The sequence below is a fragment of the Rhizophagus irregularis genome, chromosome 11 (genome assembly GCF_026210795.1).
Source record: "Rhizophagus irregularis chromosome 11, complete sequence".
In the NCBI taxonomy this organism is placed as follows: Eukaryota; Fungi; Glomeromycota; class Glomeromycetes; order Glomerales; family Glomeraceae; genus Rhizophagus; species Rhizophagus irregularis.
Window position 1 is genome coordinate 2,444,067 of NC_089439.1, and position 18,263 is coordinate 2,462,329.

Below are 18,263 nucleotides of genomic sequence, written 5' to 3' on the forward strand. Positions count from 1 at the left end.
ATTATACCGAATATTAAATAGTTATTGAATGAGGAAATAGGGATAAGAAAATAGAGATATCGGTTGAAGACCGATATCCCCCATTTATTAACTGAGTTATAGTTCGGTCATTAGGAATACTGCGATGACTATTATTATCTGATTTCAATATTAGATCTCATAAAAATATCGGTCCGCATATTCCGACATATGGTACACCGATTAACGAAGTAAATTATAAAATAACTCTTTTTATAGTGAATTTTCTTTAAAACGAATTATTTTTTAATGTAGAGAAGATTTTACAGATAAATTATATTATAAAGGACAATTTGATGTTAGTTTTCATGAAATTTTTCCAAATAAGCAGATAGTATTCCGAAAGGGTCGCCCTCACCATAAAAAAATTCTGAAAAAAACTCCAATAAATGAAATAAATGATTTTTCTAGTTTTCATTCCGAAGAAACTCAGGTACGTGATCATTTTCTGAAAAATTTATTATAGGGTCCGACCAGACTTATCGAGTCGGGTTATACCTTTACTTTGACCCGGCGACCCGAATCCTTTTATTATATTTTTAACTAAAAATTTAAATTTTTTTATATTAAATACATCTTGACGGGTCGAACCCGAGTCAGACTATAATCGGGTCAAGTCGAACCCGGGTTATTACTTTTACGCTCGGGTCGAGTTCGAATACGACTCTTTCGGAACACTGTAAGCAGATGAACGACTTCATGCATGTTTCGCGATCACTTTGTAATCACTAAAGCAGATAGTAAAAAGTCTAAATGAACCGAATATAAAATAAAGTTAATTTCAAAGAAACATATCTATGTAGTAAACCCTGCCTTTATAACTTTGTGCAATTGCACATAAATATTATACTCTTTATTGATGATTATTTCTCTTCATCTTGAACCATACAATCATTACAATCGTCTGAAAAAAATGATGATTTAATTAATTTATAATATAATACTGCTCTTATATCGTTAAGTAATAAACATACCATAATTATCGCTCGTCATTATTTTACCCGTAACAATTAGTACACTACTTGATGATATTACACTACTTGATGATAATTTCCTGCTCACATCATGATGAGCTTCTGGAAGACGTGTAGTTTTCGGTTCATGTTCTAAAAATTTATAAAAATAATCGGCAAAATAATAAGTAAAAAATCGATTTTGCAATAAAAAAAATTACACAATACACTATTACCAGGTACAGGTAATCTTTTTTCATTATCTTTAAATCAACCTTAATTTTTTTGCGGTTGGCCTTTTTTCAGGATCATTATCCCAACATCTTTTCATTAATTCTTCTTCTGGCATAGTTCCTTCTTTAATTTCTAGTCTCTTACCCTCGCAAATATCAGGAATATCATAAAATATTGGAACTCCTGATGCCAACTCCCACATAATGATGCCAAAAGCATATATATCAGCAGCTTTTGTATATGGTTTACTTCTTAACACTTCTGGTACCACATAAGGCATGACTCCACTTTCATTTTCTGTATTAGATTGATTTATCGGCCTACATAGCCCAAAATCACAAATTGTTGCACCTCCATAGGGAACATATAGTATATTTTTACCATGAAAATCTCCATGGACAAAACCTAATTTATGAATTCCTTCAAGTTGTATTGTAATATGGTATAAAAACTAAACTTATCATTTGGATTAGATTTTATTTTTGGTAAATTATCTTTTAAGCTGTCTGATGGAAAATATAACATTACAACCATATATTCTTTTGTAACTGGATCCTGTGTTATTCCATGTATTGGAACAAGATGACTGCCGTTTGATGTTACTTTATTTGACATTTTAAATGTAATTTCCACTGTATTTTATTAAAAAAAGTTAGTCATTGTGTGAAATGTGAATAAGTTATATTTAATAATCGCTTACCTCATTAAAAAATTTTAAAATTCTCATCATTTTGTGATAATAAGCTTTTAATTACTATTACTTTTCACTACTTTCAAGAGGATTTTTAATTTTAGAGTCATTATTTGCATCTTCATAATGTTATTCATTAAGTTCATGAGTTACACGTTTCCAATCTTGTTTTTCATAATCCCAATGACTTATAAGTCCATCTAACCAAACTCCTTTATAAACTATACCGAAACCACCTACTGTAATTTTTTTAATATTTCTTAATTTTGTATAAGAAATCCATTCAAGTAACTCATATATTCCTTGGTTCTAATTGCGAATCTTGAATAAAATTGTCAATATGTTCATTTCCATTAGTCCAATTACCAAAATTTTCTTGAAATCTTTTGGAGTTACATTCTTTGCACCAATTTCTATCTGTATTTGGTTGATTACATTTGGGACACTAGCCATAAGCTTGATTAAGTACTGATTCTCCATAATAATCAACATCAATATCGGATCGTTCATAATACTCCTCAAAAGTAGATTCTTTAGCAGCATCAAAGTCTTCAATAGCTAATTTATCTAAAAGTCCCAGTAATGATGATATAGCATTAACAGCTTTATCCGCTTCGATCACGGCTAAAATCTTTTCTTTAAAACGTTTCTCAAATGGATAATCATCTATTTCATTATCATCTTCAGTAATCATTTTTTTGAGACGTTCCAGTAACGATAAATCATTTTAGCAGCTTTATCCTCTTCACTTTCAGTAATCAGTTTTTTAAAAATTCTAAGTAATAGTGTGTCAGTAGTCATTTCTTCGGAAGATTCTAATGATGGCGAATCATTAATTTCATTAGTAGCTTTATCCTCTTCAATAGACTTTTTTTTTTTGAAAAGTTCCAATAATGGAAAAAAAAGTTTAATTCTGCAATTAAAGTTTAATAAAATTTTGCGTTAAACAATTTTATATAGTTTCTACGATTTTTCCCAATTTAGGATTTGGTGAATGTCAGCTGGCCCAAATAAAATGTTATTTATGGACCATCCTTAACCTGATCCACCGGTCCAGAATCCAGATGCTTATCTTGGGACTGGTCAAATTTGATTGGACTAGAGCTGCGACCCGTCAGAATTTCTGTATCCGGATCATACTCAAATCAAAAAATGTGTTACCCGACTCCAAAACGGGTATTACCCATTTATACCCGTTTATCTTTTTTGTTAGATATGACCCGAGTATACCCGGGTATTACCGGATAAAAACCTGGTTTTTTCTCAATAAATCTATAAATTAAGAAAATTATCAAATATATAAACAAAATAAAGAAATCTTTTACGATAAGCATTGCTAAAACTCACCAGTGGTAAACATTTAATTCTAGCCGAAAATTACAATTTTAGCCAGAATTAATAAAATGGGACAAAAGTTATTTTTTGTGGTAACTTTCTCGTTCAAATATTAAAACTTGTAACCGTACTTATTAGTGACGATCACCCAAGTAATTTATAAACATTAATTCTGGCCGGCATTAAAATTCTGGCCTGAGTTAACATCTCAATTCTGGCAAAATTTATGGGACAATTACCCGACGGGTATATATATGTCAACATAAAACGGATACAAAATGGGTATTACCCGTTTTTACCCGTTTGCTATTCCATAACCCGGATACATCATAGACACTCGAGTATACCCGGATTGTGTCCGGGTAAATGGGTAACGGGTCGCAGCTCTAGATTGGACAACCTATTTTGATGTATCGATTGTATCGTGGATTATTTTTCAGATTACCGCATGCATTTTTCCTTCCCTCTTTCGTAATACTCATGTTTTCATATTTCATATTTTATTTTTATTAAAAAAAATAATATTTTTAGTTATATCATAATTGAATAATAATATTGCTAATATTGCTATTTTTTATCATGGAGCTATGACATTTTCACAACTATATTAACTCTGTTGACATAATTTTTATATTGGAACACTCTTGGAACTGACTTTTTAAAATATAAATAAAGTTATAAAGAGTACAAAATTTTATTTACAATATATTCTAATATATAATATTACTATTTGTGTATAAAATACGAATATTCAAACATAAAGTTTGCTGGCTAATAGATGACAAATTGTTATTTGTTTTGCTCAAAAAATTTACTTTGAGGAGTTGAATTTTGTTTTCTTCACTCCTTTTTTTAAAAAATAACATCGCAAAATTTTTTTCTCTGACATATAGTTATACGAAACAATTTCCATCCAATCATCTAGACTATGATAGTCATTGTAAATATTGAAGCACGTTACCAACAATTCATCAAATAAGTTGAGTGCATATAGTATTTAAAATATTTCAACGTAATTTAATAGATACTGATTAAAGCTATAATATGACGTTGAGATTAACCTGTTTGGTTATCTAAATCAAAAGTTATAAATTCTTTTATATATAATTTTCAGATTTGAGACATACTATAATTCTGGTCAGTCATTATAATTTTGGCTGGAATATAAGCTTAATTCTAGTCAATATCAAAAAAAAGTCTTTAAAATAAAAATCTTAATTCTAATAATTTCAGCCAGAATTACAAAGTATTAATCACATGATATATTCCTGTCCAATAAAAAGTCGATATTAATTCAATCACGTGAATTTTAAATTTTATAATTTGAAACATATTGATGTCTCCCACTATAAAATATATTTTGTGACACATTTTATACATGAATTGCTCATATAAGACGATAGAGTATTAATAATAACTATTGTTGATCATGAAATTCCTATATTTACTGTATTATACCAAAATCTCCCATTATACCGAATAACATTAACGAATTTTCTCATAACGAAGGCTGGACACCTACTTCATTATATTGAGGGCCAACTGTATAATGAATAACTTCTGATTTCATTACTATTTAATGAGACACTGAGGCGAGTATCGATCAGACTTTATAATATATATATATATATATATAAATTTAAATAATATCCCTTAAAATAAAAAATTACGTTTTCTGGAGGCTATGTGAACGACCGACGACGGAGGGTCGAATCGTACAAATTATACATTTTACTAACGTAAGTTATTATATTTTTGATAGGAATTTAATTTGTCTTCGATAAAGAATATTTCATTTACTAATTGTTCAATTCACACTTATCATTAAATTATTTTTCTGATTCTTTTATAGAATTGGGTATGGTTTATGATAGCATAAGCATATATATACTATTGGTCGATACATTTTTAACGTTACTACTAATTATCTTTGCATTATCGTGCAACATTTTACAATAGAAACAAGCGGAAGGGATTCAAATTAAGTATTTTTATGCTATAAAGCAATTATTTATTTCAAAGTAAATTTCCGGAATTTGTTCTTACCAGATATCGAATACTTTCACGTCCTTCTGGAAATACAGTAATCTGAACACTGGACATCCTGTTGTTAATGCTAATGGAATAATAAGAATATACAATTTGTGTCTTTATGATAATATATCAAGTGATTATTTATTTAATAATAATATTATTTGAGCAGTACTAATTTTAAAGATAAGACTTACTTCAATAATAACGCGAAAAAAGGAAATTCTTTTAAGAAATTCATGAAATGAGCAAATGAAAGGCCAAAAAGTATTGAAAAGAGGCAAACTGAAATCAGTAAGCAACATAAGTAAAGTATAACGACTAGAATCAATAAAATCCTTTTCAAGTGAAGATAAAAAGAATAATTATTTACGACCTATGATATTTAATTGGGAGCATATGATGAAAAGGCATCTTGACTATTAATATCGGTTAAACTTTCGTAATTGTTGCATTATGCCATCTGATGATATGATATTTGATAATGATAGTAAAATAACGGTTATAAATTTTGCAAAATTACTATCTATTGATAGCCAGTGTCATAAAATATTTATACTAATAAGATTGGCGCTTCTATTCTAATCCCGAGAAATAATCCGAATAATTGTCTTTTTCATGTAACACCTTTTTTTTCCAAGTAATTCACATTCGATAATAATAAAATAAACTTTCCGAAGACTTCTCAATAGTATCGATAGTTAAGGCTCTTAAAGCGATTTTCAAAAAAAAAGAGGCTAAAATATGATCGGCATAAAATTTTCACATTTTTATATTAGTATATCGAAATAAATATAGTTAAAATCAACATTTGCCCCACTTGAAAAAAGTAATAGGCTTTTTAAAAAATTAATTTACCTAAATTAGTTTATTTTTCGGAAATTACTTCAATTATTAACATATGATTTTGAGTGTTGCAATGTCATATGACATGTTTTTAAATTATTATTAATTTAGTATATAGCAATTATAGAATAAAAATAATCATTTAAGTCCTATTCACTCATTTATGAAATTTCATTGCAAAAAAAAAATTTTTTTTTGATTATAATATTCCATTTTATGTGAGATACATGTCACAATATAATTTAATAATCACATTTCTTTTACGTGAAAATTATGATCTCTATTATATTTCACATAAAAATCCAAGAAAATCAAAGACATAATTGTTTCTTTAAAATTATATTAATATAAAATTAAATAATTAAACAAAGAAAAAGTAATCATGATACAATTATTAATGGTCAAAATTTTTCATAAAATTTGAAATTTAGGATTGATTTAACTCATTGGATGTGGGTATACCGATCAGATCAAGAAATTGATTAACAGGGAGAATTTAAAATTCTCTGCTGAGAACTTATAAGCAACATATGCAAAACGTTCAATATTCCAATTTGTCAACTTCGATCAATATATGTAACCTGCTCAGATATATTAGTACAAATCGATTTATAAACAGCGTTGAATGTCGATCTCGATATTAGTAAGTGATTATGTAATTTCGAACTTCATCCAATAAAATTTTATAAAAATACAAAATTTGATCTTACTTGCGGGATAAATGTCAGATTACACAGACTAAGTAGATTATACGATAACATTATTTAAAAGTATGCATTTATTCTTAATAATTAATATCCTTTGAAATAACTGATACAAATTTTTAGCGTGACTGTGCGCGTAATTCGATTGGTTAGTAATTATTGTAACTAAACTTCAGCATGAAGCTTTGGGTCAAATTTATGTTTAGTATGAGTAACAGATAAATCTCTTCTGCTTATTTATGAAATTTATCCTAATTATGCTATTTAAATATAGCATATTACATAATTTGAATTAAAAGAGCTCTAATTGTTTCAGAATTTGTAATTTAACCTCTAAATGTTTTTCCGGAATCATTTATAGGACTTGTTTATGGACAAAAAAGCTTTTTACATTTTAAATAAGACTTTCTATATTTTATATAAAATGGTTGGTAACACGAACATTTTTAGTGAATATTGAAATTTATTATAAATAAAGCCTCGAAAAAAACCCGTCAAACGGTATAATTTGATTATTCCTCTATTTCAGGAATAAGAAATTATCAAAATAGAAGGAAACTTTCGTTATAATGAGTTCCGCAAAGAACAACATGCGGAACGTTGCGATCATGTAAATAATACCGCATTTCGTAAATTCTCGTACTACCGACCGAATCGTTCGAATAACTAACGTAAAAAATTCATTCAAAAATGATTTCTTTAACGAAAAAAGATTTCATGATTATGATAATAATAATTTCGACTTTACCTTGATATTGCTATTTCAACATGAATTGAAATACAATATATATACTCGTTTTTTTTTATTATAAAGAGAAGAAACATTTAGCCTTAAATAATTATAGGAATATTTTTTTTTTTCGTTACAGTAGTAGGATATCGACACATTATGATTATATTTATTTGATTTTTAAGATTTATTCCACAATTTTAAGATAGTAGTTAAGCATATAATTTGAAATCAATGATGTAAACACTAAACAATTTATAATCTAAATTTTTGTAATAAATCATATTTCAACATATTAACCAACTGAAAAGTGTTTACGTTCGGTATTTTTTTTTTTTTTCGCAAAAGTTAAAATATTATTATTGAAAGACACTTAATCATTTATAATAGGAGAAAAGGTCTAAATATGGTAATTTTTTTATTTGGAAACATTATTAATGGATTTCAAATAGTATGTCTGTTCATGAACTCCTGAATAGTACTAGTTTGTCCGGAGCTGAAGCGCTGGACTATCTCTGGTAGGTCATAAACAAATATCACAGGTAGTATCCCGGTACTTTTTAAAGTCGAATTTTGTGAAAATTGATTAATATCCGGGTACTAAAGAAGTTTTAATCGTATTTTTTTTTTGATACAATTACATTATTTTCTCAATTTTTATTTTATTTGTCATTCTTAACTATTAATATTATTGGATTTGTACCGACGGCTGTAATCTATTTACAATTATCTGGTATCGTGTGAGGAACAGTATTTCCGGGGATGTACTGTAGTATATTGGGTCATATGGACATTTTGAAATGACCCCTGAATGACCTTCGAATGAGTCATTTGAGGCCATATGAACACGTGACCAGTCTTTTGAGTCATTTGGACACTCGCTATTCAATTGTTCTTTGACAACGGTATTACATCTTTAAATCGTGATTTATACATAATTTTTTTTTTTGTGTTAGCGACTAGTATATGTTGCTTTTTCTACTTTGTTTATAAACGCGTAAATATTGTTTACATTATTAACAAATGGGCTCAGTTGACAATATTGATTAAACATTATCGATAATGCTTTAACTAGGAATCATACTATTTATTTATATTTTAAAATACAATATAACCATCAAGATTTTAACAAATGACCCAAAATTTGCAAAAAAGAAAATAAAAGAAAGACCTACGCAGTAATCGACAACCAACTGAATTCCCTGACTGACACGTTGAATACAAAAAAAAAAGAAAGAGAAAAAACACATTCTATTAATGTAATCTCATTTAATGTGCAATAGCACGTTCAATTTTTATATTAACATAAAAAACTAAAAAAAAGAAGTAATTATTAATTAATCCAATGCGATAAAAGTGTGTCGATCACATATTTATTGGCTTTGAATAGTTTGTGGCATGGCTTAGGTTCAGAGACACCCGAATTGTAAACATCCGAAATTGACCGGGACATTTTTTTTTTTAAATATCTTTGGCACACATGCACATATATGTATATAGTAATGTCTTCCGTTAATGGGGATTTTTATATTAAATTTTCGTTTATATTGTATTAGAGGGTTAACTTACCATGAAAAATTGGTCAAGTCAAGTGGTAAAGCACTAGATTCAATGCACAGCTCTCATTGGATGAAATTTGTGAAACATGGAATATTGTTTATGGTATGGTAATTACATAAGCTGACATTTTTGTTTTATTGTTTTTTAGGACTTCTTCTTTCCTTTTATTGTTATTATTTTATATTATTTGTTTATTTCATAGTTATTTGTAAAATTATGAATAAAACTATTTTATTTTTTGTATGATTTTTTTTATATTATTATCGTGGGAAAATTTAAGTTCTATTAATAACAGTTAAATTATGAATGAAGAGAAACGTTGGTTAAGCGAATGGTATAGAAAATGCCGCAATAAATATATTGACCTTGTCGGTGATTTTGGAGGTAATATATTCTTATTTATTTATTTATTTGTTTTGATTTAAGCTTTTATATTATCTTTAAAATACATTAATATTATATTTTAAATATTAATATATTGAAATCAATCATAGGTAGCGAATTATTCGTAATAGATGGGGATAGCTTACTTTTCAAATTTCTATATGATCCTGAAACTGACTTTCTTGACTTTGGACTAACTATTAGTGGAGGTCAATATCTGGCTCTTACTTTTTTGGTCGAAAATTTTCTTAATAAACTCAAAGAACGTGAGTGTGTTTTTCACATCGCTTTCTTCGATGTTCATAAATCTTTATGGAATAACCGACCAAAATTACGAATTGCCAGGGAGATTATTATTGAACATTTAAAATCTAATACTAAAATTCCGGTCTTTAAATTTAAGAATTGGTGGACTGAAGAATGGAAGAATCATTTAGACAACATGCAACCATTATTTATTTTAACTGGTGATGGCTCAACAGAAAATTTAGAAATTAAAGAAAAAGATAATTATAAAGATAAAGAAATCGATGTATCTTCAATTTCTGGTATTGCAACAAAAAAATCATTAAAATTAACTATCGTATTACGAGCATTTATATACTTTTCTCTTCATATGGATATGCCTGTCGCATTGTTGCCCGGAATGGAGTTTAAAGATTCACGCGCGTACGCTTTTGTACTTGAAAGAGGTGGTAACGTTAATCTTGAAACTCAAAACAAATTAGAGAACATTATATATTTGACAATAAAAGCGCTTGAAGCTTACGATGAAAAATCTAATTGGTACAAAAATTTTAAATTAACAACATCGAGCAAATATTTGATGACTTCTCAAGAATATACACTTATATGTTCAAATGGTGGGAAAAGGATTGCCATTGTTTTATTGTCTTTGATGGGAGTTTTATGTAACAATAATGATAAACCATATTTTCAATATCTAGCAAAAATCTTTTTGCTTCATGTTATTTTCCTAGACTATCTTCCTTTAAAATCAAGGGTTTCTCCACCATTAGATAGTGAATTTGATGAAAGTATGATTAAACAATTCCTACAAAGTTTTTTTGTCTATTGTGCTCAAATTTATATTGATAGAATTCTTCCAAATAATTTTCAAGATTTGAATAATAATCTTTATGATCTGGTAGACACACGACTTTTTGTGTCTTTAATTCAATTTCGATATGATGATGTGCTAAACTTCAACGTTCTTCCTGATGAGATTAAGCATCAATTTGATGCTTGTTGGAATCTCTTAAAACGATTATGTGAGTGTAATTCTTTATATGTCGACGACGACGATAAAAATTTTAAGAATACTATTGATAAAATTGAGATTGATCTACAATCACGTTTAGAATATAATACAGAAACAACCCTTCTTCCTTTCAAATATAAGTTCTTTGAAGAGTACCTTGGAGACATGCATTTAAAACTTCCTGAAAATTCGAATGTAAAAATTGACGCGGGTCAGTATGGATTAATTGGAAATGTTTATTATGACGATATTACACATTGGCATTCTACAAAACCGATCGAAACTACAAACAAATCAGAGTTCTATTACAATAAGCATAAAACCTCTTTGAAACGAGAAGGTTATCAAAAATATGTGAGGTTTTTAGAAAGATATGCGGCTTCATTAAATGGCACGCAAGGATATTATCCACAAGATATAATAGTGGAAAAATCAGGTAGAAAATCATCAGTTAAGAAACAATCTGCTCGTGCAATAAAGATAATTGAGGAAAATGAAGAAAAAAAGTTGCAAGAATCATTGAAACTGTCTGAAAAATGTCTTGATAGTGCATTGAAAGAAATTTTAAAAATTAAAAATATAAAAAAACAAATTACTCTTTTAGATGACAAAATTGAAAAAAAAGGCAAAATCACACATCCATTTACTATATTTAGAGGTCAATTCAAAAAATTGGAGTTCTTGATGGAACTTTGGGCCGAACATTGTAAAACATCTAAAGTGAAAAATGACTGGATAATTCCTGTTGAAATATTGCGTCAAGTGTTCTATATAGTACAAAATTTTCCAAAATATTTGGATGACAAGCGGAAAAAAAACTTAATTGAAGTTTTAAATCGACTTAAATTTACCAACTGTAAAAAAAAATTGAAAAAAAATGTTAAAGTTTCAAATGAAACCAATGTAAATGATAAGAAACTCCTATCGTTTGATTTTAATTTACCTGAAGATTCGATCGATTTATCTATTGAAATGTCCGACGTTAGATTTCAAATGTTATACGCGGGTCATTTAATGGATCGAAATACAAATTCGATGGATGATCCTCGAGTTCCATTTAAGCCAGGTAATTTTTTTTTTTTTAAAAAAAAAAGAATTAAATAATTTTAACAATATGTAATTTTATTAGATGAATGGCAAGTTAAAGTTTTAGATTTAATTGATAAAGACGAATCTGCATTAATTTGTTGTCCAACTTCATCGGGAAAAACTTTCATTTCATTCTACGCGATGGAAAAAGTTCTTCGGGAAAGTGATGATGGAATTTTAGTATATGTTGCTCCCACTAAAGCTTTGGTTAATCAAGTAACAGCTGAGATTTATGGTCGGTTTAAGAAAAATTATAAATACGGCAACAAAACAACCTGGGGCATATATACTCGAGAATATCGTGAAAATCATGAGAAATGCCAAATTCTTGTAACAATTCCACAAATGCTTGAAATATTGGTTTTATCTCCGCAACGTGCGTCGTGGGCTCGAAATATAAAAAGAATCATTTTTGACGAGGTAATGTAATTTAGTTAAACTTGTCAAAAGAATACTTATTCGCAAAATTTATTTAATTTTTTTTTTCGCTACAATTAACCTATTTTATTTTTATTAAAAAGATCCATATGATTGGATTAGATGGAGGTGAATATTATGATCATCTACTATTATTAAGCAGATCTCTCCCGATTTTAGCCCTTTCAGCTACCATTGGGAATCCAGAGATATTTCACAAATGGATGGCTAAGTCTAAAAAAGCTCATGGACCTCCAATGAAACTTATCAAAACAACAAAAAGATTTTCAGATTTACAACCATACGTATATTTGCCGAGATTTCCACTGACTTCACTCCTTGAGACAACGGTAAATCCAATAGAAGAGCAACGGCAAAGAGAAAGTATTGTTCCCATTAATCCGATATTTTCTTTATCAATGATCATTTTAAAAGAACACGGATTACCTGATGATATGAAACTTGTTCCATCTCAATGTATTCAACTTTGGGATGAAATGAAAAAACATATGGGTAATAACCCGCCTAGTGGATTTAATAAGTTAGACCCTGATGAATATTTTAAAGATATCGGTTATATTGTCAAAGATGATGCTGATAAATATGAACAAGAACTTAAGAAAGCTTTTACGAAATATGCAAGGGATGACTCTACAATTAATATAGTAAAATCAACTATTGAAGAACTAGGGACTGATATTAAAGATGGATTTACGGAACTGGAATTAACAGCCAATGGATTAGATGTTTACGGAGATGAGTTTTTTAAAAAGGGAATTGTACCATTATTATGCGAACTCTCAGCACAGGATAAGCTTCCGGCTATTTTGTTTCATTTTGATAGAAAAGGATGCGTTGAACTTGCACTTCATATTTTGGAACAATTAGAATTAGCAGAGGACACAAAGAGAGCTGGTGATCCGGAATATCAAGCAAAAAAGAAAGAAGCAATATCTCAAGAAAAGGCTCGTAAGAAAGAATTAAAGAGAACACGAGATTTAAAGACTAAAGAAGATATCGCACAAAGCGAAGTTCCTCCAGAACTAGAAACCTCTATTCCGACAATTTTTGACTGGGAAGCACATGATCCTGATTTTACTTTCGTAAATCGAAAATATCAAGTCCCTTCAGAAGAATTTGAAAAATTAATAGAACATGCACGTCGAAAAATGGGAGGAAATTCCAAATTATTGATAGCACTGGAAAGAGGTATCGGAGTACATCATTCTGGTCTTCCTAAAAAATATTTAAGCGCGGTTGAAATTCTCTTTAGACGTCGTCATTTACGAGTTATAATTGCAACTGGTTCTTTAGCTCTTGGTATAAATATGCCGTGCAAAACAGTGGTATTTGTTGGAGATTCAATTTTTCTTACTGCTTTACAATACAGACAAATGTCCGGAAGATCGGGAAGAAGAGGATTTGACCCTATAGGTCATGTAATATTTTTTGGCATACCCCTAACGAAGATTATAAGACTTCTTATGTCAGGATTACCAAGCCTTTCAGGACATTTTCCTTTGACGACAACTCTTGTTTTACGTTCTTTTAATCTTCTTAACCAATGTAAGAATCAGAATGTGGATGATTATAATTATGCCAAAAATGCTATCAAAGGGTTATTCAGTGAATCCTTTTTTTGTCTTGGTAAAGAATATTTATCTGAACAAATTAAGCATCACTTAAGATTTTCCATAGAATACTTGATGCGCGAAAATCTTTTAGATCAAAATGGCAATTTGATTAATCTATCAGCTATGGTCTCCCACTTATATTATGTAGAACCAAGTAATTTCGCATTTTCTGTTTTATTTAAACATGGTGTATTTCACGAAATTTGTTCAAAATTGAGAACAGACTCTTTACAAGTAAAAGAAAAAGTAATGGATGAATTGATTTTAATTCTTTCCCATCTGTTTAAAAGAGCTAAATTGCGCAAGATATCTGGAAGTGAATGTCGAAATCCAAAATATCCCTCTAAAGTTATCTTACCTCCTTTACCGAAAGATGTCAATGATATTTTAAAAAATCATAATGGACGTATTTTAAATATTTATACTGATTACGTTGTAACTTTCGCGAGAAACAATAATTCTAAGTTGGGACTTGATAATACCTTACCCCTATCATTAATCGAAATCCCTCCTAAGTCTATGCTAAAGAAAGATCCTTTAATTTCTAAACTTGAATCAATGGCGATTTCATTTGTTGCTCGATCACCTTTTATTGCTGTATGTAGTTCTTTAGGTGATATTTTTATGAATTTAGAAGATTTAACTAGTCATATTCATAGTGAAATATTTTTGGATCTTCATAGTATACCTTTTATTAAAACGGATGAAAATATAAATGCATGTATAAGTGATTTTTTCTCTCACGGTCAAGAAATTGCCCTTGTTGAATCAAATGGAATAAGGCGCGGTGAAGTTTGGCAAGTACGTATTAATAACCCGTGTAAAAAAATAATTCACATATTTTTATAATCATATAATAATTTTTAATTTTTACCTTTTTTTAGGTCTTAAAGGATTTTCATTTGATTCTTTTGTCAATAGTTAGTTCTTTAAAAACTAGGATTGAAGAAATAGGTAAATTAGAATTAGATAAGACCTTATTTGTGAAAGAAACCCGTGTTCTTGAAGGGTTTGAAATGGTTCGAACACGCTTTGAAGAACAATTCTTCCGTATTTGGGCCTAAATGTCATGGTTATAAGTGGTATTGACAAAAACCTTATGAGTAATATCAAAATAGAATAAATATGGTGAGCCTATTAATTATAACGAAAAAAAATTTCTTTTTTTCTTAGCAAGAAGACAAGTATTTATAGTATCGTATATATTAAGATTAGTGTAGCTTTTATAGGATTATTTTTTTTTATGTATAAATGTTAATATATTCGAGAACTTTCATAGGCAAATTTAGTGGAGTCGTTGTTTATGAAGGTGAATTTGTAATACAGCGTCAATGATTCAATAGTAACAGGGACATCCCGATGTAAAATTTTCGAATCTACCATTTTACTACGAACCATGTTATTGAACAATTTCAATTAATGTAATTTGATCACACTTTTATGCTCCTCTCTCTCCCTGATATGTATTTCTACTGGAAATATCTCATTAATCTTCACGTGATTTAACGTTCAAATCTTCACAAGGTAGGAAATACTTGGTAATATAAATATACAATGATTTAAAAATATAATTGTGTAATGCATGCAGAATTTTTCTCTTTTTTTTGATGAATATTTTATATTACAAATAATACAAATTTTACGTTTTTAAAAAAATTAATACTGTAATCCCGCACATAATGGTGTAGTAGCCGAAAAACGGAGCCGAATTCCTGATTGCCGATCATCCGGACCCGGTTTAACCTCAGAAAGTCTCCTGGAATTCCGCAACGATCTGTGCCTGAGCCGGGTCCGGATCACGTTGCGGCTAATTATTTTTCGGCTAACTACACCATTATCTGTCGCACTAAGTGTCACTTCATACTAATTTTTGAAAATTACGACAATCTCATATAGATAGCCGGAAATTTTCTTATTTTAGTTTAAAATAGTTAAAAATAGTTAATCCCATTAAATCTCACGCTCCAGGGGATTACCCTGGGAAGGAAAACCCTATTATTTGCAACCCATGAAATAAATAATATTTAAGTCCCGAAGATAAGCACCCTTTTTTGCACGTAATGCCAGTTGAGCTCGTCATTATGTGGATCAAAATTGCTATAATTCTTGGAAATGTTTATTTTTGGAGGAAGTACGAATATTCAGGAATTTCAAATTTATTGTATACTATTAGAAAAAAGTAATGAAATAAAGAGCAAAGTTTAAAAACATTCTATTCAGTCTTATGGGAGCCGATCAAAGTGTGGAATTATAAAAAAAAAGCGAACATGGTTAATTTTATCATATAATACTAGTAGCAACTTGCTTAGTATTTTAATAAATCTAAAAATCATGCTGTGAAATCTCCATAAAGCGTTTGTTAGCATATCAGGCATTTACTGTTTGGTGATTTATGTTAGTACAACTCGTCAATAAGTTAACAGTTAATATAAAGTTTATTAAATAAATACAGACTATGTAGTGAGCTACACTCACCAATCATATTGTTTATTGCAAATACAACAGTTGAACCAATGCCAAAGTTTATTTTGTTTTTATTATTTATCGTAACAAAACTTTAAAAGAATAATAAAGAATAATAACTTGTAAACATTTTATTCGAATATTTCCGTTATATCTCTTTATTTTCTGCAAAGCTTCATGAAATTTGTTGAAAACTTTTACCTTCTATTAATTACATAGAACGCTTTTAGATTTCATTATTATTTCAGACCGAATGAAGCTTTCTATCTTTGTAAATAATCTTTTTTTCATTCATTGAAGAAAGGCGTGAAAGACGTGGGCAGATTTGATGAAGTCACTTTAATAGCGAATTTCAAACATTATAATCATCGATTGATAATCATTCTTGGCGTTCAAGATATTTAAGATAATAAACATTATTTTTGAATTGTACTGCCTGAAGTTCATTCCACCATGGGTAATTAATAATAAGATATTCGGGGATTACTAATTTATTTAACTTCAATTCTTTAAAATTAATAACGAATTGTAATTTTCGGTTAGTTATGTTGCACCAACAAAATTGCTGTTCATCAAAATATACAAAGTATAAATGATCGTACACTACACTTCACGTGATGGAGATCAAAATTTTTTTGCTAATAGCTTTGAAAATCATAGGATTTATTTCAATATTCAATTTTTTTTTTAATCTTGATGTTATTAAGAGTTGAAGTCCTTGTACACACTCATGTACATGTGCATTTTTTAGCTTTTTAGCCGGTGTAACTTTTGTTATTATTTTATCTTGAGATGACAAAAGATCATGATGTATATACAAAATTTGCGTATCAATAAACGGGATTTAATTTTTATATTTATAGTTAGCTGCACACGCTAAATTGAAACGCCCAAAGTTCTGGCATATTCTATAATATTACTTATGACATTTGATACTGTGATATAGTTAGTTATTTATAATTATCATTTGGAATTACTATTAAATGAACGGGTGTGATTTTATATTGATATGATGAATGAGAGTATTTCCTTTAAAATTTTATGAAAGGATTTATAAGTTTCCTAAGATTTCTAAATCTAATAATGTGAATCAAATTGATAGATTCTTTCTTTCAAGTATCTCCATATTTCCATTTACCTAAATAGAAATTTTTGAATGATTGCGACTTTTTACACCATTGGATGATTACTTAATAATTTTCTTGGCAATGATGATACAATATCCGCCTTTTTTCATTATTACTTATCTAGCTTTGTAATACCACCTCATTTGGTAAAAAAAAAATTTCTGAAAAACTCCGATAAATGATCATTTTCTCCGGGATTATTACATGTTGATCAACTTAAAATATACTATATGTATATTATGTATTAAAATTTAACCGGAAATAATAAACCGTAAAATCTTCAAAATTCTCTCGGTACGGAAAATTCTTTTAACAATAATATGATATTCAGTACTAAATAATATACTAATTAAAACAAAGCCAATAAAAACCAATTATATTTTAATCGATCTACTAATGAATATTCGACGAAAAAAAAAAAGTATTTATTCGCCCAAAAGTTTTTGTTTTTTAGTTTTGAAAAAAAAGAGATTTATTTCCCAATTTCCCTATTATATTTCTTGTAAAAAAATGGAATTATTATACTCTTTTGCATTTATATATTAAGACCGATCTCCCTATAAAAAATTATCGATCATTTCTCTAGTTTTCATTCCAAAACAACTCCGATATGTGATATACATATATATATATATACATATATACATATGTATATATCAATTTTCTAAAAATTTTTTATAGGGTCTAGTTATAACAAATACGATCAAACAAAAATGTACATAATGAATACAAGGACAACGAGGGAGAAGTGGTGATAAAATGGTAGCTAGGATTGGAATGTATAAT

The 18,263-nt window shown here is 28.7% G+C and overlaps 3 protein-coding genes across 3 annotated transcripts; 1 reads left to right on the plus strand and 2 right to left on the minus strand.

Moving 5' to 3' along the window:
• Nucleotides 1-881: 881 nt before the first annotated feature.
• OCT59_003024 (uncharacterized protein) lies at nt 882-1,407 on the minus strand (the record flags this gene model as incomplete). Its single annotated transcript, XM_066145344.1, has 3 exons — nt 882-922; nt 993-1,124; nt 1,350-1,407. The coding sequence occupies 3 exons, from the start codon at nt 1,405-1,407 to the stop codon at nt 882-884; spliced, it is 231 nt and encodes a 76-aa protein (XP_065996074.1).
• A 934-nt stretch (nt 1,408-2,341) lies between these two features.
• Nucleotides 2,342-2,590, minus strand: OCT59_003025 (uncharacterized protein; the record flags this gene model as incomplete). The annotated part of the gene is made up of 1 exon (XM_025325088.2): nt 2,342-2,590. One exon carries the CDS (start codon nt 2,588-2,590, stop codon nt 2,342-2,344), a length of 249 nt encoding a protein of 82 aa, XP_025182892.2.
• A 6,814-nt stretch (nt 2,591-9,404) lies between these two features.
• OCT59_003026 (uncharacterized protein) lies at nt 9,405-15,231 on the plus strand (the record flags this gene model as incomplete). The annotated part of the gene is made up of 5 exons (XM_025325089.2): nt 9,405-9,486; nt 9,597-11,813; nt 11,877-12,256; nt 12,358-14,688; nt 14,772-15,231. 5 exons carry the CDS (start codon nt 9,405-9,407, stop codon nt 14,949-14,951), a joined length of 5,190 nt encoding a protein of 1,729 aa, XP_025182893.1. The 3' UTR covers nt 14,952-15,231.
• Nucleotides 15,232-18,263: the final 3,032 nt, after the last annotated feature.